The following is a 27027-nucleotide window of genomic DNA, read 5'->3' on the forward strand; positions in this document are numbered from 1 at the left end:
ACGTTACAGCCTTTAATAATTTTATTTCACAAAAGTCAACATGTTTGGTTAATAAGTTTACAAACTCCATCAGTTTTACGATTTGATTGCAGCCTAGTTTATATTCACAGGTCCCTTGTAGATCCTGACATTGTGAAGCCAAAAAGTGAAAATCAAATCAAACAAAAGGTATCAAGTGAGACAACCAGCCCCACATTTATGGAATGCTGCCGTCGGCAATCTGTGGGCTTTCCCAAATATTCAATGAGGGTTAATATAAAAGTTGCTGAGAAAATATTTAATCCCTTAATTACGAAACTGGATATTACATTTCCAAATGGGGAACAGGGACAGTACAAGGAGAGCCCAAAGGGATTCCATTTCAAAATAAATTCAGATGGAACTTTTCTTTTTAAATGTCGAAAATGGAGGCTAAAGGTCAAAGGTTATGAGGGATGCTCATTAAAGTCTTATTTTTACCCACAACTTTTTCTTTTTAAATTTATTTTGTCTCTAGTATTCGACCGTGCAGAGTTGCCCCAAACAGGGAACAGAAGACACTGCTAGAGCAATGATCTGCCAAAGGAACTGGCAAAAGGCCCCAAGAGCCTTATCTGTAAAAAATGGCCTTTGTTTTCTTCGATTTTTCTCTTTTTGTTTTCTACAGCTAGACAAGAACAAACAGCCACTATATTCAGGGACACCATATATGTTAGTACAGCTACTGACAAAATAATTTTAAAAAAAGGAATAAAAGAAAATGACTTAAAAGGCATCATTCATGGATCAATGCTACAAACAACATAGATATGCATCTTAACAACTCTACAGAACATGAAGGTCAGAAATGAAAATGAATCCAGAGCAGGGGCTAACTGGAAGATTTTATAATGAAACAGACAACCAAAAATATCTTTTTTAAAAAAAAAGCAAAGAAATAAACCTAGAAAATGGAAATCAAATAAGATTTAACTTCAAGCCAGGGTGCTTTAACAGACTCATCTGCAGATGTGTTGCGTGCCAAGGCAAACAAATACCTACCTTTCCAACCAGAGATAGGAGTGCAATAATAAAAGAAAACAATATTCTCTCCACATTGGAGTGCAGTATGGGAAAGAGACAGTGACTCTTTAGTAATGTGCCATTGACTTGATGCTAAGTGTTATTTTTTCCTCTATTTTATTTTATGCTCAAACATTGCAGCCATGAGGTTTCATTCGCAAAAGGTTCAGGATAAAAAATCTCATTAAACATAAAAAGTCCAACCACGTGCAGTGCAGTAACGTTACAAGACAACTGGCTAAGGAAAACGGAAAGTGCACACTGGATTATATACACCAGGGAGAGCTCACAGGGACGGAAAAGCACACAGAGCAGGAAAGGAAGCTGCCAATGAAAGGAATGGGTGACACAACCAGAACACCCTCTAGATCATCTGTATTCAGGCACATTAATCCTTTGAGGACTGATTGAAATTTGGTTTGTCCCTACTTCTAGCCAAAAAATGTAAGACCATCTGACTTCCTTGACCCAGAGCCCACCAACAGATGTGTGTGTGCGCGTGTGAGTTTTGCATGTGTTGTGTGTGTTGCATGTGTGTTGTGTGTGTGCACATCAATGTAGAGCTGTGTTACTTGGAATCAGAACTGTTACTCGGCTGAACCTTAATTGTAATAGGATTTACAACAGACAAGGAAGGGAAAGGCTCTTATGTAGAGGAGCAAATCCCAAGTAGATTACCTTCTGTTATCCTGGTGATAATCTGACAGGATAGATCACCTGCTCCTTACAGAAACTGCCTGTAATTCACTACGTTAAAATCCACAGACTGAAAATCTACAAAGAGCCTGTGATCTGCCCAATCACATGCTTGCCTCTGCAGCGATGGCAAGAATCCCAGCTGTTGTTTGAACTTTTCCTTCCTAAAATTGTACCGATAATAAATGTCCAATGTATCAAATGAATCTCTGCCTCGCATTGTGAAAACACGTGTTAGCCAGATTCCTCCCCTTTTAATAAAACATATCACCCGTTAGTACTAAAATGATGCAAGTAGCAAAGCGCATTCTTTCACTGGCAGTTTGCTCAGCAAGCTGGGTTTATCTTAGCTCTCCATAACAAAATACATCGTGCTCATATCTGTTATATTCATTGAAGTTAAAAACTAAAAATTTGGGAAGGCTGCTAAATAAAAGGGTTGAGTTGGGTGATGTCACGGGAAAACACACTCATAGCTCAGGATCCTTATCAATTCCACCTTCTGGAAAATTGGAAAGGGGCTGATCTCTGTTTAATTTTAAAAATTAATTCTTGGGGCGTTGCCAAGGTTTATATCTGTTGCTCATCCTTGGGGGAAATTTTCCCATCCCGCCTGCTATGAGAATGGTAACAGGCGGGGCATGCAAAGATCCATTGATCTCGGACAGGATTATCGGTTTTGGGGGCGAGGGCAGCCTGAAAATCCCGCCCCTAGTGTTTGTGAGAAGGTGCTGATGGATTCTGCTGAACTGTTGCAGTCAATTCTTTGTTGTAGTTTGGTATAAACAGATGGCTTGTTAGACCACGTCAGCGTGCAGTTAAGAATCAACCAGGCTGGGTATGGGATTGGTGTCAGATGCAGGACAGGCTAGCGCATTTTCTTCATTTAACTGAGTATTAGTGAACCAGTTGCACTTCTTCTTTCCTAAAAGGGAAAGGGAAATCCAAAGATGTGCGGGTTAGGTTGATTGGCCATGCTAAGAAATTGCCCCTTAGTGTCCAGGGTAGCAGAGGTTAGAGGGATTAGTGGGTATAATATATAGGGATATGGGAGTAGAGCCTGGGTGGGATTGTGTTCGGTGCAGACTCGATGGGCCGAAGGGCCTCTTTCTACACTGTAGGGTTCTATGATTCTATGATCTACAAATCTAACAGCTTCATGGTCACTTTTAATTATATTTAACCACTTATGTCATAGTGTTGTGGGAAAATGGGATGAGCACAACTTTAGTGGTAGTTATTGTCAGTGCAAGTTCAATGGGCTGAAGGGCCTTTTCTGTGCTATAGAACTCTATGGGCAGGCTCTTGCCTCAAGACCAGAAAATCCCGTCAATGGACTTTTGCATGGTCCACCCCCGCCCATTACCATTCCCATGGCAAGCGGGATGGTAAAATTCCACTTTATGACTCTATGATTAGTGGTCTATATTATTGCTAGAGTAACACAATACCATTGTGCTGCCTTCTCCTCCTATACACTATATTGTTACCATTTAACCCTATACAATGAGTAAGAGGACAGTGACTTTATTGGAAAGTGGCTGTTTCTAATTTAGTGTATGTTTATCTTCTGAATGGGATGTTGAGGCCTGCGCTCCTCTTGTTTAATAGAGGGTCTGATTTATCAGTTAATCTCACCTATGCTATGTAATGTACCTGCTCCTGATGATTCAGTGCACTATGACTGGAATAAACTGGTTTTGACATTTCCTGCACACTGGGTGAATCGATTTACTGGAGAATTTAAATGAAGAATTTGCGACCAGCTTTTCAGTCAGTGGAGCTGAAAAGGTGGAGGCTGATTTCTTGGCAGCGACGCTGTCGCAGGAGTGGCTGGCCAGTTTACACTCATTAGAAATGAGTTGGGGATTGTGGCCACTCCATTGCCATGCTTGTTACTCTCTCTGTATGGATTTGCAAATCTGAAATTACTGCCAGCAAACTTTAAGAATGACTACGTTTGAAAAGTTCATGTAATTTTTATAAATATTACAGTTTGTATTTTTATTTCAGAATAAATCCCCACTGCGCTAACATTTGACAAACAGCTGACTCTCGGATTCAGAGATTACACTTGTGTACTTTAGGCCATATGAATATTATTAACTTATGTTTACGTAATTGTTTTTGGTGTAATAGTTCAAATCAGTAAATGTGCTGAAATTAAGAAAAAAAACAATTGTAGAGAGTTTCTATTTGATTTTCTTTAACACCAAATGATTTGAAACAATAAACCATTTGTATCGACCGGTACAGAGGGTGACTTCCTTAAAAAAAAGAAAAATTATTTTAACATGCACTTTAACAAAGTCAGTCTTTTCTGCCTAAATCACATGCAGTAAATCACTTGAATGATGCACATTGATTATTCGAGAAAACATGATGGCTTTTCCACCATTTGCTGTTTATTTGTTTTATAAATGCACGGTGTTTAATGATTGGTTTGTATCAGGTTTGGTTTTGGGTGAATAATAGTGATAATAGCGACTGGGTAAAAGAAACTAAAACTGTACTGACCCCACAGCAATGCATGCAAGTCTTGTGCCATGCAGGGTGAAGGACTGGGCTGTGTTCAGTTCACCACGTGATGGAACTGACTCGATGTAATAGATAAATAGGAAAAGCTATTTTCAATTCCACATTCACCGGTAGTGTTTTAAACACGTCTTCGTATTGTCACATGCCCTAATATTTCAGAGGGATGGCCAGTATTCTCCAGAAAACAGGATAGTATTAAAGTTTTATATTGGCTTTGTGGCATACCAGGGCCACATGAGGACACTTGCGTGCAAGTACCATGTTGACGTAAGATGCAGATTGCCCTGGTGGCTACAACAAACGCTTGTACAAAATGTATAAAAACTTTAAACATCCACTGAATATTTTCGCTGTAGCACGCAGGGTAAAGTCAGAAACTCTGTCAGCAAAAGGGCATCAGACCCAATGGGCTGAGCCAAACAGATTCAAAGCATAAGACCTGCAACAATCAATAACTATTGCCTTACCTGCGACACATAACAGGATAAAATGGACAGATACATTTCAGGTAACACTCTATTTGATGGAAAATGAAAGGTACTAATTCTCTTTTTTGTTTTAATTTAATCCCATGCTGATTCCCAGTCTTATTCCATCCTTCTTTTAAAACTTTACCTCTAACTACTCCCATCAGCTGGGACAGGTGGAAAGAATTTGCCTCCATTGCTTCAATCCCCCCTAATGATTGCTTTGGCACCAGGTTTCTTTGGAACCGCGCAGCTTTTGAGATGGATGCCTGAATAATTCCAGGAGGAAAATCAGGAGACTAAAAGCCTGATTTTTGGAAGGGAACTCGGCTTTTCCACTCAGGATGTGGACATGGTGATTGCAAGCCTGTCCTTTGTAATCTGAGCAAGTTCAGACTTCAGCTGAATTCCACATCTCTCGTACAGCCTGTCCCTGGCAGGAAGTGCCATACCTGGACAGTGAGTTTCATGCAGGGTTTAACACTCGCCCAAAGTAACAACAGCCTTTGACAACTGTTCAACTGAAGCAGTTGTTGGATTTCTTGCATCTGTAAAAAATATTGTTCTGTTTCTTCATGCAAGTCTCGGGCTCATATCATGCCGTTACTGCCTATTAGAGTGCTGTATTTCTTTGCAATTTAGTTTTCTTGCGACCAACTTCAACTGTGTGGGGTTATACTGAGCTCCTTCTGGAAGGATCAATGCTGTGACAGTACAGACCCACTAGTGCAAAGAGAGACAGGGGAGTACAAGCCACGTTTCTGCACTGCATCTTGTACACACAAGGCAGCATGGCGGCGCAGTGGTTAGATGCGGGTTTGATTCCTGGTTTGGGTCACTGTCTGTGTGGAGTCTGCACATTCTAGCCGTATCTGCATGGGTTTCCTCTGGGTGCTCCGGTTTCCTCTCACAGTCCAAAGATGTGCGGGTTAGGTCTGTGAATTGGCCACACTAAATTGCCCCTTACTGTTAGGGGGACTAGCTAAGGTAAATGGATGGGGTTATGGGGATAGGGCCTGGGTGGGATTGTGGTCAGTGCAGACTCGTTGGGCTGAGTGGCCTCCTTCTGCGCTGTAGGGATTCTACGATTCTATGACTAGAGGACACTGTGTGACCTAGATGCTGGTGTGATAACCTTTCATCTTTCACACCTTACAAGTGTCAGGTCCTGGATATCCAAAGTGGGCTTTTAATTAGGCAACAGCCAATTCTCTTTACCTGCAATTTTCCCTATTGCATCAATGCACTGTATCATTTTATGTCGGTATGGCTGATATGAGTAATGTACAGAATCTCAATGAGCAGTAGGAGGAGGGGGAAGCATTCTGTGTGGGTTTCACACCTGCTGTGAGAGGTACAATGAGAACTTCTTAGATGTTCTTTCCAAAATGTAAATTAGTGTGCCAGGATTGCGCCTTGAATCAGTTCAGGCTCCTAATTCTAATCAGGGGCCAGCAGAGTCCACAGCAAGTTCACTGGCCTTGGGCTGATTAAAGGCCAGTAATATTTGTATCAGGAAGTGCCAGGCAATGACCACCTCCAACAAAAGAGAATCTAATTATATCCCCTTGGCATTCAATCTCCACTATCAATATTCTGGGAGTTAGCATTAACCAGAAACCAAATGGGGCTAGCTATATAAATACTGTGGCTACAAAAGCAGTTCAGAGGCTCCAAATCCTGTGGTGAGTAACTCACTTTCTAACTCCCCAAAGTCTGTCCACCATTTACAAAGCACAAGTCAGGAGTGTGTCACTTTGCCTGGATAAATTCAGCTCTAACAACATTCCAAAAGATTGGCAGAATTCAGGACCATGCAACCTGCTTGACTGACACCTCACCCACCATTGACGCACAGTGTGTACTATATACAAGATGCAGTGTAGAAACTCACCAAGGCTTCTGTAACAGCAGTTTTAAGGCAGTGGATGGGGTGTTAATCAATTGTATTGTTATTTCCTGGATGGTGTCAAGCTTCTCAAGCTTTGTACTTGCTGGCCAGTGTTGGTGAGTCAGGAGGTGAGTTAATACTTGACGCAGAATACCAAGTCTCGGAACTATCCTTGAGTGATAACTCTTATATTATCAGCATGAATTACCACCACTGCTCTTTGGAACTGAACATTGTGTGCTTCTCAGCATGATCTCTACTGGGAGATAGGACTGTCTGTATGTATCAAATCTCTGCCACTTGGTGGGAGTTTCTGCTTGTTCTCACCAGCAGGATCATCCAGTTCTGCCAATGGTGAGCCTCCTGCCCATTATATTGGGGATTGGTTGGATATGTCAACTAATAGGTACTAGCTGCCAGAGATAACAGGATTTTTAAAAAAATGAACAAGCCTTGGAATTGGATTTTATTTTCCATTATTGCCTCTCAGACTTGCTAATACATCATCAGCCCAATCAGTACATCATTGATTGTTGTCCTTTACAGGGACATGATCTCTGTAGTTTCTATCTTCCGAACCATCAGTGTTAACTGTTTTCCAAACAACGTTAGAACTGTTCCATTAGACCAAAGACTATGGACTCACCTGGATACATTTAAAAAGGCCAGATCTCAATTCTATGATGCAGAAGAGCTCCGTCAGTGCAGGAATCCACACAAACAGCAGTGAAGAGAATCCGAGCAAAAGCCAGGGGGCCCCTTTTTATGGCTTGGCTTTTCAAAGATCCAATGCGAATGTTAGTGAACGGGTGCCTATGTGCATTGGTAGGGTAGATAAGTGGGTGGGATAAGTGAATAGGTGAGTAGGATGGCAGGTGGTGAAATGGTAGGTGGGTAGGGGTATGGTGGGTGTTCAGCAGGTCTGGTCAGAGGGTAGTCGGAGCTAATAAAGTCAATTCATCGGGATCGAGAGGTAAGTGGGGTAGCCAAGGGGTGTGAGTGATTGTGGGGAGCAGTTCTCTGGTTACCCAGGAGTTAAGCTAGATTTCTCTGTCTAATATTTCTTGGGTAGCTATTCAGTTAAGTATGTCAGAACTGTTCAAAATCTGCGACTTATGCTGAAGAGTTGGAGACTTTGTTGGACAGTCCCAAGGAACAGAGGGCTTGTCCACTGGAAGGTCGACAGTTTCAAAGGAGGCAGTTCATGGGACTTCCGTGCAGTCGTAACGGGCACCTTGTGGGGTACGTCTGGTTTCTGATGACCTGGAGACCAGAAGGTCTGGACCATTGTGTGTGCAGCATAGTTTCTGGCAATGTATCTGCAGTTTATTCACAGGGATGATTTTCTGATATTGAAAACATTATCTAAAAGAGGGCTTCATACAGTTATAAATTAGACTACGCCAGGTAGGAATGAATTGTTTACTGGCCTTGCTCTTGATCCTAGGCCAATGTTACTTCTGAGGTCTGACTTACCTGATCCTCTTACTGTGCAGAAATGCTTAACCTTTAATTGCCACTTCTCTCTACGATATTTATAGGATCAAACTGAAGTCCCCAACACTATGTTGTACAATGCACTGGAATAATGGTGTGTTGGCACACTGGCTTGTTGTACACTGCTGTGCTGGTGTACAGGTATGTTGGTATGCTGGCAGGTTGGAGCACTGGCACATTGGTACACTGGTGCGTTGGTCTACTGGTGCGCTGGTCTACAGACGCTCCTGAATGCCAGCATGTTGTAATACTGACAGTTTGAAAAACAGGAATGTTGGAATATTGCTCAGCCTTCACCTCAGTTAATATTTAAACATTACGATCACCCTTACCCAGAGATTAAATAGAGGAAGGCAGCTGTGCTCTGAAGAATGAACTGGATTGAACTTCTTGACATACATTCTCAAGAACTGATAGCACAAGAGTATTGACCAATGTCTTAAGCTATGAGCACCGTCAATACCATCTTCTGTTCCATCAAATAAAGTATTATCTGTCATGTATCCAGTGAGAAAATACATCTGTCTGCTGCCCCAGATGTGGCGACACATGTGGTACAGAATGCCACTTCACAATTTGCTTTTGCTACAGGTATCAGTACATTCAAAATGGTGCCAGATGAGGAAAAACCAATAAAAATAGTGATGTCAATCGTACTATTTGTAGCCCCGGCAGACTCCCTTTGTGTACTGTTATATGCCTTCGAATGGTTTCTCTTGTATTTTGTTTCACAGTACATGAATAATGGATTACATGAAGTACTAGTCCATGTGACCCCTGCCACAATTGGACCCAGATGAGGCAAATACCTTTCAACACAACATGAAGCTGCAGAGATGGTGTGCTGGGGAACTCTTGCCTCTCCAGATTTCTGCGTTTGCCCACAGAGGACTTGAATTTGTAGCTGAGCGGGGTGTGATGAGAACGTGGTCTCACTACTGCTGAGCTGCTGTTGCAAAATCGATTAGCATCTCACGAAAGTAAGAGACTCTCCCACAGCAAGTTATGGGCCCATCGTGCCCATGCTGGCTCCTTGAAAGTACTGTCAGATTAACCCCACTCTTCTGTGCTTTACCCACAGCCCTGCAAGTGTTTCGTTTGCAAGCTTTAATCCAATTCCCTGTTTGGCAAGCTCTATGAAATGTGCTTCAAACACCCTGGGCGGGATTCTCCGATCTTGTCCGTGCCCACCCCGCCGCAAGTGAGGACGGAGACTTTGGCGTTCCGGCCAAAATTCCACTCACTGTAGCAGCAGCCGAGAATCCGAGCAGCAGGAGAGGATGGAGGTTAACGGCACCTATCAGAGACATCATTCCATTTGAGAGTAACTTCTGACATGAAGCTTTTACCTTCACCTTCTCCCTAGCGCTTTTGTCATTAGCTTAAATCTGTGTCCACAAGTTACCCACCCATTTGCCAGCAGAAACAGTCTCTCCTTATTCACCTGATCAAAACCCTTCACAATTTTGAAAAGTTCTGTTAATTCTCCCCTTGAACTGTTCTAGAAGGAACAAGCCCAGTTTCTCTCATTTCTCTGCAAAACTGAACGTCTTTATCCCCAGGTTCTTGGAAATATTTATTTATTAGTATCACAGGTCACCTTACATCAACACTGCAATGAAGTTACTGTGAGAATCCCCTAGTCGCCACACTTCAGCGCCTGTTCGGATACATTGAGGAAGAATTTAGTCTGTCCAATGCACCTAACCAGCACGTCTTTTGGACTGTGGGAGGAAATCAGAGCATCCAGAGGAAAGCCACGCAGACACGGGGAGAACGTGCAGACTCCACACAGACAGTGATCCAAACCGGGAATCAAACCCGGGTCCCTGGCACTGTGAGGCAGCAGCGCCAACCACCAGATTGAAATCTCAAGCTCTATGGTTTATTTGCTCTGATCAGAATTGCTTTGGAATTCCTAACCCCTACTCTCTCTATAACTCTACTTCATTAGACTCTGCATTCAGTTGAAGCCAACTTCGGTTTAATCTGCATTTTCCACACTTGCGGGATGCAATTTCCAGGGAGTGAAGGGAAGCTTTCTAATAATGTGGTATTCTCTGCTAACTTGCTGCTTGAATGAATTTGGGGTTCCTACAACAGCACTTTTCTGCTCCGCATGACTATCGCTGTTTAATAACTGCACATGCTGCTCAGATGGAAATGAGAAATAGAAAACAATGATGGAGAATGGAGAGCACACGCAAGATTCTGATCAGAAAGTGGCTTCAGAACTCCCAGAAAGACAGGGAAACAGAGAGAGGGAGAGAGAGAGGAGAGAGAAAGGAAAACCACAGAAGTGAAGGAGAAGATTACGTACATCTTGCGATCTGTCTGGAGGATGCTTGTGCCTTGGGCTCTGCCTGCCGTTCCATGAAGCTCCCTTGTGTCCGTTCTGCCTGGGAGTCACTGATCGGCTGCTCCGGGCTCGCAAAGGGGATTGATTAGGACTGGACCGAGTGCAACATGGTTTCCGCCCATTTGTGTCATTCTTGGGGCTCTGCCTGGGCACAGCACTCTGCTTGTTCTTGGCATGTGATGTTCTGGGCTCTGATGATGGGCTGTGGCAGCTAGGATAGAAAACAAGCAAAACCAAGCAAGTGAGTGCAGAGGAGCAACAGGTCCATTCTGAACCTGGGTCAATAAATAGATGTGACCAGTTTTCAGTCAATGAAGAATCCAAACACTCAACCTATTCAAAGGACAGTTCACATTAAGTTCATGAATACAATTCAAGTACACTTCTGACTTTCAGTTGCATATTTTGCGGTGTCTCAACACTATTTAAATGGACCTATTAGCTTCAATTAAATGCAGCACGAGTCATTTGATTTTTATATGAGACCATTTGAAGTATAGCCAGCTGAGCCGAAGAACCCATGAATGACACATCAATCAATTAATTTGAATATAACACCTCTGGCAGAAGTGGGTCATTTAGCCATTTTAGGCTCCCGACTTCAGCCTACAGTAGAACTGGGGGTGGGGTAAAACGGGTGTCTGATAGGAACCCGTCTCACTCCAGCCAACAGATTAGGTTAAAACTTATTTCCTTCACCTAAATAAGGTACAGTTGAATGTACCAAATATTGTACCCAGTTGAATATGCCAAATAAAAACCACGCCAGTTTTGTCTCTATAGATTCTACGGGTTGCTTCTTCATGCCGAGCTTAAAAGTCTACACCATTCGTTCAACGAACACACTCGATGTGAGTAATAGGTTGCTGTCCTAATGTGTTTGGTGCCATTGGAAAGCATGAAGTTCTGGAACTCGGTGCTAGTAAAGGCAGTGCTATTGTTGGCATGGTGGCAGAGTGGTTAGCACTGCTGCCTCACAGTGTCAGGGACCTGGGTTCGACTGCCGGCTTGAGTCACTGTCTGAGTGGAGTTTGCACATTCTCCCCTGGTCTGCATGGGTTTCCTCTGGGTGCTTCAGTTCCAAAGATGTGCGGATTTGGTTGATTGGCCACAATAAATTGGCCTTTGGTGGCCCAGGATGCATAGGCTAAAGGGATTGGGGGTAAATATGTGGGTTTACGGGGATAGGGCCTGGGTAAGATTGTTATTGGTATAGCCTTGATGGGCTGAATGGCCTCCTTCTGTACTGTAGAGATTTTATGGTTCTAACACAGGGCTTCAGGTATCCTGTGCATGCAGAAACTTTGTCGTAGTTCCTCAATTGTGGCATGGGAGGTGGGAGAGCTCATGTAATGTAAGACCAGCCACTTGCAGTGCGCATCCATCATAATCAAAAACACGGAGCCCATAAAAGGCCCAGCAAAGTCCACATGCAATGCTACCAAGGATCTACCAGACCACTCCCATGGATGTAAGGAGGCTGGAGTGGGCGTGAATTTTTGATTCTTCTGGCACGAATCACACTGTCTGACCAAACCTGTAACGTCTGCAACGAGACCTGGCAGTCATATGGAAGTCCTAGCTCGCATTTTCATTTTCAAAATCCTAGGGTGCCCATGGTGTCGTTCCACAAGTATCAGATGCTGCCCTGGGCAAGGGATAACTATGCGGGACCACCAGAGAATGGTACCAGCCTCAACACTGAGTTCATCTTTCTTCGTCAGTTAGTGTTTCATTTCATCTAAGGGTTATCCTCTGAATCCACCATTCAGAATCACATATTTTAATTTAGATAGGGCTGGGTCCTGTTGTGCGCTGGTCTTGATTTGCCTCGCAGACACCGGCAGAGTATCCAAAAACATTAAGGGTCATCATGGCCTGTTCCACAGCTGGTAACGAAGCCAGGCTTGTAGCAACGGTAGGCAGCTTATTGCATCAGTGTTAGCTATCCAATGGAATAAACTTTCTGAAGGTAAAATGACAAGTTGCAATATTATAGCTCTGTCATATACAAATACTGCAATGTGGCCACTGTGAAAATCCCCTAGTCACCACACACACACTTGTTCAAGTCCACTGAGGGAGAACTTAGCATGGCCAATGCACCTAACCAGCACGTCTTTTGGGCTGTGGGGGGAAACCGGAGCACCCAGAGGAAACCCATGCAGACATGGGGAGAACGTGCAGATTCCGCACAGACAGTGACCCAAGCCGGGAATTGAACCCGGGTCTCTGGTGCTGTGAGGCAACAGTGCTAATCACTGTGCCAGCATGCCGCCTGATATTAACTAACTAGAGGGGAGCCAGTTATCCCTTCTCAACTGATCAAAAATGCTTCAATATTACAGTATCATTAACCAACAATGGCCGGTAAATTTGGACAAGCACATGCTACCTTCATCTACTTTAAGTCATTTTATATAATACCAATCTGTCATGTTATAGAATACGATATAATATTGATTACAATATATGGTAATAAAGCACTGATCTTTGGAAATAAGAGATGGAAGGTTATGGGATTTGTTTTGAAATTTATTTATAAAGATTTTGGTGACAGCAGACGCTGCAGCACCACCTGTACCAACAGGATGGAAATTGTACATATCACAAGTTTACAGTAGAAGTTTCTATCTGAAACAAAGAAAATTATAATCAAAGAGTTTTTGATAAAGGAAGCTAGGTTCGGTAGACAGCAAGTGATAAGAGTTAGTATTGTTTTAACTATATTACAAACTAATTATTGGTTTTAAAGATTTGCAATGGTCTATAATACCCACATTCAAATCTGAGATAAATATAGAGTAAAAATGAGTAAACAGATCACACCTGAAAAATGTAGGATTGCAGCAGTAATTTAGGTATATAACACACTTACCTGCTCAGTGATTTGGAGGAACTGCGTACGGAAGATGCCGAGTTGCTACGGGAGCTACAACAGCTGCGTCCTTTGTGTGACTTCCGTGGCGGTGACTCACTGGGTGACCTATTGAGAAATGCAACAGCATATGAGATATGAACCATTTGCAAAGCAATATTTGTTCACAGGGAATGGAGCCAACACTGGGGCATTTGGCATAATAAAGCATTGTCAGGAGTATAGGAACATGGGAACATGTGTGGGCCATTCAGCCACACCAGCCTGTTCCATTATTCAATTAGATCACAGTTAATTATTGCACCTTGTGACAGCTTTTACTCTGAATGCCAAAACGCGATTCGCCATTAAGTAAGAAACACTACCAGAAATTCATTAACCGTTTGGGTGAAGTGGCTGCCATACTTGTCTACTTGTGGACAAATGGTTTAAATTATGAAGATATGTTTAGAAACTAGGGACTGGATTTTGCTGTTCCGACGTGGGGAAACCCCACATCAGGTAAATGCAAATTGAAGATGAGAGGGACTGGAAATCCAAAACAGTGATCTCATTCCTGAGGGCCACTATTTTGACTGACGCAGAAAACGTGGTGGGTCACAAACCAATACGCTCAAAAGCTAACTTGAGAATTGCCATATTGCTGCCCACCTGAATTTGGATTTCATTGGGTTTGAGATTTTCATCAAGACAGGTGGGCTCTGAAGCATATTCTGTCGTTGGGAACCTTTTGAAGAGTTAGTTTAAAAGTTGCAACTACCTTCATATGTAATAATTAGATCCCATATGACCATTTAAGTATGTTTTAAATGCAATGATTAATCATAGAAATTTGTTCTTAAAAAGTAAGTGACTATTGAATCTCCCAGCATTGTCAAAGTGTTTGAATGCATTAAAGCACTTTTTGTAAAGGATAAAATGGTTTTCTGCATTTAACAGTCTTGAGATTCAGATTTTAATGTGTCAATTGGACCCTGAGCTTTGATATTTATTTTGATTGATAATCCAGTCATCTGTTCAGCCATTTCAAAGACTAAACAGATAGCTAACATATTTGATTGATGACCTAGCGTCTATTCACCACTTGGAGATGTAGAACATGTGGCCAACTGATCCACCACTTCAAAGTTTCAATGTATGCAGCGCTGGTGGCTTTTTTGACATAGTTGTCCAATGGAATAATGATTGCTTAGCTGAACTCTAAACCACATTAATGGATACAACTCAGCAGGAACTATCTATACAGCTGTTCCATCAGGGTCATTCTTTCTGAATTTACCTTGTCTGATCCTGTTAGAATTTTATAAGTTTCTATGGGATCCTCCTCACTCTTTTGAACTCCAATAAATACAACCCGAACTGACTTAATTTCTCTTCATATGTGAAACTTGCCATCTCAGGAATCGGCCTGGTAAACCTTCATGGAACTCCCTCTACAGCAAGAACATCCTTAAGAACATAAGAACATAAGAAATAGGAGCAGGAGTAGGCCATCTAGCCCTTCGAGCCTGCCCCGCCATTCAATAAGATCATGGCTGATCTGTTGTGGCTCAGTTCCACTTTCCCGCCCTCTCCCCATAACCCTTAATCCCCTCGCTTATCAAGAACCCATCAACCCACTTCTTAAAAATATTTAGCGAGGTAGCCTCCACCACTTCAACGGGCAGAGAATTCCAGAGATTCACCACCCTTTGAGTGAAGAAGTTCCTCCTCAACTCCGTTCTAAACCGCCTCCCCTTTATCTTGAGGCTGTGCCCCCTAGTCCTACTGTCTTTTTTGAGCGGGAAGAGTCTCTCCACCTCTATCCTATCCATCCCATTCATCATCTTATACGTCTCAATGAGATCTCCCCTCATTCTTCTAAACTCTAACGAGTACAAGCCTAGTTTATTCAGCCTCTCCTCATAGCTCAATCCCCTCAACTCCGGTATCAGCCTAGTAAACCTCCTCTGCACTCCCTCCAGGGCCAAAATATCCTTGCGCAGGTGCGGCGCCCAAAACTGCACACAGTACTCCAGCTGCGTCCTCACCAATGCCCTATACAGCTGCAGCAAGACCTCCCTACTTTTATATTCAATCCCCCTCGCTATGAAGGCCAGCATCCCATTCGCCTTCCTGACCACCTGCTGCACCTGCAAGCTGGGTTTTTGCGACTCATGCACAAGGACCCCGAGGTCCCTCTGCACCGTCGCCTGCTGCAGTTTTTCGCCACGTAAGTAATAGTCCTTCCTACCATTCTTCCTACCAAAGTGGACCACCTCACACTTGCCAACATTAAATTCCATTTGCCATTTCCTGGCCCATTCGCCCAGCCTATCTATCCTTCCTCAGATAACAATTCCAAAACTGCACATAAAAACCCCTCACTAACTGCAGTAAAACATCCCTATTCCTATACTCAAATCCTCTCACTATGAAGGCCAACATACCATTTGTCTTCTTTACTGCCTGCTGTACCTGCGCGCTTACTTTCAGCGACTAATGCACAACCATGCCAAGGTCTTGTTCAGTATCTTAAAGGACATAGCTACTTGACTAGGACCGTGGCAGATGATCAGGGAACCAACATTCTTGACTTCGTTCTCACCAACCTGCCTGCCGCAGATGTGGTTCATGACATTGAACATTCGCACAGTTCTTGTGGAGACAAAGCCTATCTTCATATTGAGGATCCCCTCCATTGTGTTGTGAAACACTACCATCATGCTAAACGGGATAAACTTTGAACAGATCTAACAATTAAAAACTGGTCATACATGAGGTGCCATGGGCCATCAGCAGTAGCAGAATTGAACTCAATCACAATCTGTAACCTGTTGGCACTGCACATTCTCCACCATTACCTGTAAGCCAGGGGATCAAGTCTGGTTCGTGAAGAGTGCAAAAGGGCATGCCAAGAGCAATATAAGGCACACATAAAAATTAGCTGTCAAGCTGGTGAAGCTAACACAGAACTACTTGCATGCCAAATGGCATAAGCAGCAAGTGATAGACAGAGCTAAGCGATTCCACAATCAACGGATCAGATCTAAGTTCTGCAGTCTATCCAGCCGTGAATGGCGGTGGATTAAACAATTCACGGAGGAGGAGACTCCACAGATGTCCCCATCCTCCATGATGGAGGAGCCCAGCACATCAGTGTAAAAGAAAAAGCTGAAGCATTCGCAATAATCTTCAGCCAGAAGTGCTGAATGGATGAGCCATCTCGGCCTCATCTGGAGGTCCCCAGCATCGCAGCTGTCAGTTATCAGCCAATTCAATTCACTCCATGACATATCAAGAAACGGCTGGATCTGGGCCCTGACAATATTTTGGCAATAGTATTGAAGGCACAAGAAATAGGACAAATCCAACCTTTCCAATTACCGCACCATCATTCTACTCTCCATCATCAGTAAAGTGAGAGAAGAGGTCAACAATAATGTTATCTAGCTGCATTTCCTCAACAGTAAACCACTCATAGACACTTAGGTTGGGTTCCACCAGGGTCACACAGCTCCTGACCTCATTACAACCTTGGTTCAAACACAGGCAAAAGAGCTGAATTCCAGAGGTAAGGTGGGAGTGACTGCCCTTGACATCAAAGCAGTTTTTGATGAAAATAGCATCACAGATCCTGGACAAAACTGGAGTCAACGGGAATCAGGGGGAAAATCCTCCACTGGCTGGAGTCACACCTGGCGCAAAGGAAGATGGTTGTGATGGTTGGAGATCAATCATCTCAGTTCCACGAGATCACTGCAGGAGTTCCTCAGGGTAGTGTCCTAGGCCTAACTATCTTAAACTGCTTCATCAATGACCTTCCTTCCACAACAGGGTCAGAAGTGGAGATGTTTGTTGATGATTGCACAATGTTGAGTGTCATTTGCGTATCCTCAGTTACTGAAGCAGTCCATGTCCAAATGCAGCAAGATTTGGACAATATCCAGGCTTGGCTGACAAGTGGCAAGTTAAATTTTGTTTCAACAAGAGAGGATCTAACCATCACTCCTTGACATTCAATGACATTACCATCACGTAATCCCCCAATATCAACAGCCTGGAGGTTACTACTGACTAGGAACTGGACTAGTCATATAAATACTGTAGCTATCAGCAGGTCATAGCTATGACTCCTGCGGCAAGTCACTCACATCCTGGTTCCCTGTCACCATATATAAAGCACAAGTCAAGAGTTTAATGAAATATTCTCCACTCGCCTGGATGAGTGCAGCTCCAACAAAACTCAAGAAGCTCAACACTATCCAGGCCAAAGCAGCCCATAGCATTTCTACTCCAACCACAAACATTCAATCACTCCACCACCAATGAATAATGGTAGCCGTGTGTACCATTTACTCCACGCACTGCAGGAACTCATCAAAGTTCCTTATACAGCATATTCCAAATCCATGATCACTATCATCTAGAAGGACAAAAGCAGTAGATTCCTGGGGACACCACCATCTGAAAGTTCCCCTCCAAGTCAGGAGCTGAAAGGGAGCCTTGGTGAAGTGCATCTTGTAGATGGAATGCACTGTTGCCACTGTGCATTGGTGTTGGAGGGATTGAATGTTGAAGGCGGCGGATAATATGCCAGTCAAACTGGCTGCTTTTTCCTGAGTGTTGTACCTTCAAGAATGTTCAGTGATGATAATGTCATTGCATTTGAAGGGGAGATGATATATTCTCTCCTGTTGGAAATGTTCATTGCTTGGCACTTATGTGGCATGAATATTACTTGTCACTCACTACAACGAGCCTGAATGTTGTCTGGATCTTGCTGCATATTGGCACGGATGACTTCAGTAACTGAATTTTGCTGAGTCTAGGTCCTTCCTACTTTGAAAACCTTAACAAGACTCTATCATATTCCTCTGTCCCTTCAAGGCAGTAATCTCAAGGTAAGACAATCTTTCTGCAGAAGTCAGCAATCTTATTTCCAGGAATCAGCCCCAAAGACTTTCTTTGGACGCATTCCAATAATTATACATCTTTTTCTCTAATACTGATAGCCAAAATGAATATAGTAATCTGGATTCAGTCTCAAGTGCTTTATTATAATTTAATTTGACCTAATCATATTCTTAGAAATATTCCAATAATTTATTTCCTTTCTTGCCCGCTGAACACTGAACCAACGATATTAATGGTCAAGATACCAAATCTCCTTCCCATTCTTTCGTCTCAGATATATATTTTTAAAATTTATTCATGGGATATGGCCAGTATTATTGCCTATTTCTAGTTGCCCGAGGGCCAGACCAAGTAAAGAGAGCAGATTTCCTTCCCTAAAGGAAGGAACCAGATGGGTTTTTCTGACAATCGACAATGGTTTCATGGCCATCAATAGATTCTGAATCCCAGATAATTTTTATTGAATTCAAACTCCACCATCAGCCATGGAGAGATTTGAACCGAAGGCCCCAGAACATGAGCTGAGTTTTGAACAAAGAACAGTACAGCACAGGAAACAGGCCCTTCGGCCCTCCAAGCCTGCGCCGCTCATTGGTCCAACTAGACCATTCGTTTGTTTCCCTCCATTCCCAGGCTGCTCATGTGACTATCCAGGTAAGTCTTAAACAATGCCAGCGTGTCTGCCTCCACCACCCTACTTGGCAGTGCATTCCAGGTCCCCATCACCATCTGCATAAAAAAACGTCCCTCTGATATCGGAGTTATACCACGCCCCTCTCACCTTGAGCCTGTGACCCCTTGTGATCGTCACCTCCGACCTGGGAAAAAGCTTCCCACTATTCACCCTATCTATACCCTTCATAATTTTGTACACCTCTGTTAGGTCTCCCCTCAACTTTTCAGATTGATAGTCTGTGATTGTACCACAAAGCCATCACCCCTTAATATACGCTCCACATTCCTGTTTATTCTAGTCTCTCTTACCTTCCCCTCCAGTCCCATAGTCATCTGAGATCTCTCTGCTCTGCCAATCCTCTCGGATTTCCATTACTCTATCGATGATGGCAGGGTCTTCAGCTGCCTAGGCATTGAAAATTCCTCACTAAACCTTTCTGTATCTCTCCTCTTCTGTAAGATGATCCTTAAAACCTATCTCTTTATCATCTGTTTAATTTTTTTTTAACGGGCTCTGGGTGTCAATGGCAAGGCCAGCATTTATTGCCTATTCCTAATTACCCTTGAAAAGGTGTTGGTAATCTACTTTCTTGAGCTGCAATCTTCTGGGTGGTGAAGATACACTGGCATGGCTGTCATGTAGGAAACTCCAGTGAAGATGAAGGAACAGTGATAATGGTCCAAGTCAGCATAGTGTGTTCCTTCAAGGGGAACTTGGAAGTGGTGGTGTCCCCAAATAACTTGCTTCCCTTGTTGTTCAGGTCATGATATATACCAGCACTGTCTGTTTCAGTGTCTGAAATGCTGAGAATGGAATATTGTGGTCAGATAAACATACATATGAAATAGGAGCAGATGTAGGCCATTCAGCCCCTTGAGACTCCTCCATTCAACAAGGTCATGGCTGATCTATTTGTGTTTTGAGTTCTACATTCCCATCTACCCCTGCTAACATTTGATTCCCTTGCCTAATAAAAATCCAGTACCTAGCCTTAAAAATATTTAATGACCCTCTTCCACTGCCTTCTGAGGCAAAGTGTTCCAAAGTTACACACCCCTATGAGAGAAAGAACTTCTCCTCATCTCTGTGCTAAAAGGGTGACTCCTCATCCTGGACTGACCCACAAGAGGAAATATCCTTTCCACATCCACCTTGTCAAGACCATCTAGGATCTCATATACTTCAGTCAAGTCTGAAGTATATGAAATATATGACCTTCCCACTCCTGATCTTATGATGGTGGGAAGGTCATTGAAGAACCAGCTGAAGATAGTTGGGCTGTGGACACTGACCAAAGGAACTCTTGCAGTGAAGATCTGGAGCTGACATAGTTGTCCTACAACAACAATTGCCCCCTTTGTATGAGATATGACTCCAATCAGTGGAAAGGTTTTCCCAATTCCCAATGGTTTAAATTTTTTAAGGGATTCCTTGATGCTACACTTAATCAGGGGGAGGTGGTAATGTTTAAGGGGCTAGATAGGGTAGAGGTAAAGAGATTCTTCTCGCTTAGAAAGGAAAACAGAACTAGAGGGCACAGCCTCAAGATAAGCGCTGGGGGGGGAGAGAAATTTAGAACGGAGTTGAGGAGGAACTTCTTCACTCAAAGGGTGGTGAATGTGTGGAATTCTCTGCCATTGAAGTGGTGGAGGCTACCTCGTTGAATATATTTAAGTCACAGATAGATAGATTTCTGGCAGACAAGGGGATTAAGGGTTATGGGGAGAAAGCAGGAAAGTGGAATTGATCCACTTCAGATCAGCCATGATCTTACTGAATGGTGGGGCAGGCTCGAAGGGCTAGAAGCTCCTGTTCGTTGTGTTCTTATGTCGCTGGATCATTAAACCAGAAAACCCTGGCTAATACTCTGGGGAAACAAGTTCACCACGGAGCTGTGGAATTTAAATTCAATTAATAAAAATCTAGAATTAAAAGCTAGTTTTAGTAATGGTGACAAAATCTGTCCTCCTTTCCAGGTCTGGTTTACATGTGACTCAAGAACCACTGCAATGCAATTGACACTTAAATGCTCCCAAAATGACCTAGCAAGATACTCAGTTGCGTCACACCTCTACAAAGTCCACAAAAAGAATGAAACCAGGCAGACAATTAAGTATTGACCTCGACAATGGGAATGACAATGGCAAACTCAGCTGCGTAAGTCCTGCAAACTCCTTCTGACTAATGTCTAGGGGCGTGTGCCAAAACTGGGAGGGCTGTCCCGCAAACTAGTGAAACAATAGTCTGACATAGTGATAATCAGGGAAACGTATCTTAAAGGCAATGTCCCAGACACCACCATCCCGAATTACGTCCTGACCCTCAAAATGGCCACAGTCAGGAGGAAGTTGTCCTGGAAATCCTCAAAACTGACTCTGGACCTCATGAAATATCAGGTTTCAGGTCAAACATGGGCAAGGAATTCTCCTTCTGATCATCACCTAATGATGGTGAACCCACACCTCAGATGATGAATCCATACTCCATGTTGAACATCATTAACAAGCACTCAGGATGGAAAGGGCCAGGATGGGGGACAATTGCACCACTACTGTCCGAGCTGCCCAAGGCCTGAAAGACAAGGCTGCTAGACTGGGTCTGCAGCAGGTGGTGAGGGAACTAACAAGAGGGAAAAACATTCTTAACCTCATCGTCACCAATCCAGCTGGTGCAGATGTATCTGTTCACGACAATATCAGTAGAAGTGGTCACCACAAAGTCCTTGTGGAGACAAATTCCTGTCTTCATATTTAGGATGCCCTCCATTGTGTTGTGTGGCACTACCACGGCGCTAAATGGGATAAATCACTCACAGATCTAGCAATTAAAAACTGGACATCCATGAGGTGCAGGATTGTACTCAACCATCTGTAACCTCATGGCCTGGCATATTCCCCACTCTATCCAGGGGATCAACCTCGGTTCAATAAAGAGTACATGAGGACATGCCAGGAACAACACCAGGAATACCTAAAAATGAGGTGTCAACTCGATGAAGCTAGGACATGGGACTATTTATGTGTCAAACAGTGTAAACCTGCAGATCTAATCCCACAATCAATGGATCAGATCTCAATTCTGAAATCCCACCACATCCAGTCTTGAATGGTGTTGGACAATTAAACAACTTACTGGAGGAGTCACTGCAAATATCCCCATCCTCAATATTGGAAGAGCCCAGCACATCATTGCAAAAGATAAAACTGAAGCATTTAGCCAAAAATGCCGAGTGGATGATCCACCTTGGTTTCCTCATGAGGTCTCCAGCATCACAGATGTCATTCTTCACCCAACCAATTTGCTCCACGTGACACCAAGAAACAGTTGAAGACACTGGATACTGCAAAGGCTCTGGACTCTGGCAACATTCCGGAAATAATACTGAAGACTTGTGCTCCAGAATTTGTAAGCTCCTGGCCAAACTGTTCCAGTCCAGTACAGTTACAACACTGGCATCTACCCAACAATGTGGAAAATTGCTTAGGTGTATCCTGTCCACAACAAGCAAGACAAATCCAACCAAACTATTAACCACCCCAACAGTCAACAGTAAAGTGATGAAAGGTGTTGCTGAAAATGCTATCAAATAGCACTTATTCAGCAATAATCTGCTCAGAGACACCCAGTTTGGGTTCTGGCAAGGCCACTCAACTCTTGACCTCATTACAGCTTGGATCAAACACGAACAAATGAGCTGCACTGAAGAGGTAATGTGAGAGTGACCCCCCTTTACATTAAGGCAGCATTTGACCAAGTGCGGTATCAAGGAGCCCAAACAAAACTGGGGTTAATAAAAATTAGGAAGAAAACTCTCCACTGGTTAGAGTCATATCTAGCTCAAAGGAAAATGACTGTGGTTGTTGAAGGTCATTCATCTTCCCGGGACACCACTGAGTTCTTTAGGGTGTTTTCTAGGTCCAACCATCTTCAGCTACTTCATCAATGATCTTCTCTTCATCATAAGGTCAGAAATGAGGATGTTCACTAATGATTGCACAGTATTCAGCACCATTTGCAACTCCTCCAATGATGAACAGTCCCTGTCCTTACGCAGTAAAACCTGGACAACAGCAATGGGCTAATAAGTACCAAGTGCCACACAAACCCCAGGTATTGACCACCTCCAGTAAGGGACTATTTAATCATCTCCTATTGATTTGGGATTGCTGAATCCCCCACTGTCAATATCCTGAATGTTACCATTGACCAGAAACTGAACTGGACTAGCCATATACACAGTGTGACTACAACAGCAGGTTAGGGGCTGTGAATTCTGTGGTAACTCACCTCCTGACTCTTTAAAGCCTGTCCAGCACCTTCATGGCACAAGTCAGGAGTGTGATGGAATATTCTCTATTTGCCTGGATCAGAGCAACATCAAAAAAATTCCAGATGCTCGACACCCCTAGGACAAAGCAGCTCACATGGTTCACCACATTCAACATTCACTCCCTCTACCATCAACGCACAATAATATATGTATGTACCATTTACAAGATGCGCTGCAGCAACTCACCAAGGTTCCTTCAGTAAAACCTTCCAAAACTACAACCTTTATCACCTAGAAGAACAAGGCAGCAAATGCAGGGAAACACCACCGCCTGCAAGTTATTCTCTGGGCTGCACACCATTCTTGACTTGGAGTTATATTACCATTCCTTCACTCTCGCTGGAGTAAAATCCTAGAATTTCCTACACCACACGGATTGCAGCGGTTCAAGAAGGCAGCTCACCACCACCCTCTCAAGGGTAATTACAACGAAGTAATAAATGTTGGCTTAGTCAGTGAGGCCCACACCCAGTGAAAGAATTAAACAAAAAATTAAAAAAATCAAATACAATCTTCATGCTACAGTGCTCTCCTCATACAAGAGTGTTGCTCTCATTAAAAATGCCAAAAAACACCTGAGGAGCTGGTTTCCAAGGTTCCTCCAAGGGCAGAATGCCAGTAAATAGTGACACACAGCATGTTAGCGATAGATCCATAAGCTACAGGCACTGTAGTCCAAGTCAGCAATGTAATTTTTAGCTGGTGTGTGTATTGGACTTCCCTAGATTCCAGGAAATGTCTGTGCCAAGCAATGTAGAGTTGTGAGTGTGTCTTTTACATAATCATGTCCTGCCCACACATAATTCTATTCCTCCTGCAGCCTCTGTGAGATCTGCTTCATAACATAGGGCCTAGGATCTGAGCTTCAGGGTGTTATATCTTGAGGGTCCCCCAAGAATGTGCTCGGGAACAGCTCCCCTCCTCCAGCTAGGATTACACGGCAATTGCCTGGGAAGTGCAAACATGCGAAAAGCAATTCCCTTGCACTGGGAGTCATCTGATAATTGCAATTTTAAATCGCTAAATTTGTATAGTTCTGACTGTGTTGCATCAATAGTTAAGCAGAAATGGTTAGAAGAACTAATTCATCGTTCTATTGTACAGATCCACACTAACCCACTAAGGTGGATCCTTCTCCACCCCCACAGGATTCAACCAACTCCCACGCTGGCCTAACCCCCAGATTCTACCTACCTGCAGCTGACTTGCCTTTGACTCATCAGGCCTTGGTGCGAGGCCCCAGGAACGAGCTGCACTGTCCAGATATTACCTGGCTTGAGTCGGAAGGTCGGGAGAGATAGGATCGGCCGAGCCTCAAGCTAAGAACTTGTGTGAGGAATGGCAATCCGACTCAATTGCCATTCCATTGGAAGTATGGCCCATAGTTTCCACAGTACACAAAATGGGACCATTAAAAATGTAAACATCTCAGTAGCTGTTCCTAGTGTCCTGTTTGTATTTACAGCAGTTTACAAACTAGAACGATGCTGCGTAATAGGTAGAATGTTTTTATTTAACGAACAAACAGCCCTTTGAGCCTATTCCATCATTCATTTAGTTCTCTGTATTTCAAATCCATTTTCCTGTCTTGATTTCATAAACCCTTAATTTTTAAAAATTCATTTATGGGATTGGGCATCACTGACTAGGCCAGCATCTGTTACCCATCCCGAGTTCCCTTCAGAAGGTGACGGTGAGCTGACTTCTTGAACCACTGCAGTCCCTGTGGTGTAGGTACACCCACAGTGCTGTTAGAGAGGGAATTCAGGATTTTGACCCAGTGATGTTGAAGGAACGTTGATACATTTCCAAGTCAGGATGGTGAGTGACTTGGAGGGGAACTTCCAGGTGGTGGTGTTCCCTTGTATCTGCAGCCCTTGTCCTTCTAGATAGTAGTGGTTGTAAAGAGTGGTTTTGGAACATTGGCCTTTATAAATCAAAGTACAGAGTATAAGAGTTGGAGTGTAATGGTGAGGTTGTATAAGACATTGGTGAGGCCGAATTTACGAGTATTGTGTGCAGTTTTGGTCACCTAATTACAGGAAGGATATTAATAAGGGTGAACGAGTACAGAAAAGATTTACAAGGAAATGTAGTATTACATGTTAATGTTTTGTCTTTTTATTCCGCAGGTGGAGGTCCACCTTGTTGTCAAACGAGGGGCATGCACACGGTGGGTCGTGCGTGGGCTGCTCTTGGAGGTCCCGGGAGTGGCCTAGTACTTCGTGTCGTTGTGTGTGCTTAATCCTGGACCAGCAGACGGGCACCACAACAGCTCAGTGGCTATCACTGCTAGCTGTGCAGATACATGGATTTGGGCCTGTGTCTGTGGGAGTTTGCGCATTCTCCCTGTGGTTGCATGGGTTTCCTCCGGGTGCTCCGATTTCCTCCCACACCCCAAAGATGTGCTCTTAGGCTGATTGGTGTAACAAATTGACACTATTCTCCCCTGAATCTGGCTACATTAGGGGTTCCATTCACATACACGCAGGGCAGGGTAGGTGTGGGAGGATGCGGCGGTGCAGGCTCGTTGGGCCGAAGGGCCTGTTTCCTGTGCTGGGTTGTTCTCTGTTCTTTGATGTTGCCAGGACTTGAGAAACAGTTACAGAGAAAGGTTGAGTAGGTTAGGACTTTATTCCCTGGAGTTTAGAAGAATGAGGGGAGATTAGATAGAGGTGTATAATATTATGATGGGTATAGATAGAGTGAATGCAAGCAGGCTTTTTCCACTGAGGCTAGGGGAGAAAAAAATGAGAGGACATGGGTTAAGGGTGAAATGTTTAAAGGGAATATGGGGGGGTGGGGAGTTCTTCACACAGAGAGTGGTGGGAGTGTGGAATGAACTGCCGGATAAAGTGGTAAATGCGGGCTCACTTTTAACATTTAAGAAAAACTTGAACGGGTTCATGGATGAGAGGGGTATGGAGGGATATGGTCCAGGTGCAGGTCAGTGGGACTAGGCAAAAAATGGTTCGGCACAGACAAGAAGGGCCAAAAGGCCTGTTTCTGTGCAATAGTGTTATATGGTTCTATGGTCCTAGTGGCCATAGATTTGGAAGGTGCTGCCTAAGGAATCATGATGGGTTCCTGCAGTGCATCTTGTAGATGGTACACATGGCTATCACTGTTCATCGATGGTGGAGAGATTAACTAACAAAATTCTATTACACATAGTTACAGCATTTTTAATTAATCCCCAGGGCCAACAATTTTACTGAAGAGGAAAGTTCCAGATTTGCACCCCCATTTTGTATAAAGAAGCATTTCCTGACATCGGCAGGATTCTCTGATCTCGCTCGCGTCTGGGATTCTCCAGTCCCACCGCTCTAAATGAAAACTTGGCTGAGCGCTAAATTATTTGTTTTTTCTGACAGCAACGAGAATTCTGCCCATCATCTTTAAATCTAATTTTAAGTTTTTGCCCCTTTTTTTCTGGACTCCCCTCTATCAAAGGGGAGTTGTATCCTATGAAACATTTAATAACCTTAAGCATCTCCATTACATCATCCGTTAATAACCTACATGCCAACGATTCTGATAATTTAATCACTTCAGTCCGAGTATCATTCTGATAAATTAGCGTTACACATCCTCCAAGGTTAATAAATCTAAATGAAGTCCTGTGCCAAGAAGTGAATGTAATACTCCAAATGGTGTTTAACCAGACTTTAAGAGCACTGTAGCATAAATTGCATTTATTTTGTTATGTACTTGTTATTGCAATTATTATTCCTAATGTAATTCTCACATGAGTTCTG

The 27027-nt window shown here is 43.4% G+C and overlaps 1 protein-coding gene across 8 annotated transcripts in view; it reads right to left on the reverse strand.

Annotated features, from left to right (window-relative positions):
- The window catches only part of srrm3 (serine/arginine repetitive matrix 3), a 705551-nt gene that overhangs the window by 34265 nt on the left and 644259 nt on the right, over window positions 1–27027 (reverse strand). For all 8 annotated transcript variants that reach the window (XR_013889297.1, XM_080210887.1, XM_080210883.1 and 5 more), the window contains 2 exons: window positions 13368–13475; window positions 10451–10700 (listed from right to left, as the gene is read on the reverse strand). Coding sequence is in view for 7 of the 8 variants with exons in the window: in XM_080210887.1 (XP_080067013.1) it covers window positions 10451–10700; window positions 13368–13475 (358 nt within the window). In the remaining variant the exon portion in view is untranslated. The remainder of the gene's footprint in view (window positions 1–10450; window positions 10701–13367; window positions 13476–27027) is intronic.

Source organism: Carcharhinus amblyrhynchos, chromosome 23 (assembly GCF_965287045.1).
Source record: "Carcharhinus amblyrhynchos chromosome 23, sCarAmb.v2.hapA, whole genome shotgun sequence".
Taxonomy (NCBI): Eukaryota; Metazoa; Chordata; class Chondrichthyes; order Carcharhiniformes; family Carcharhinidae; genus Carcharhinus; species Carcharhinus amblyrhynchos.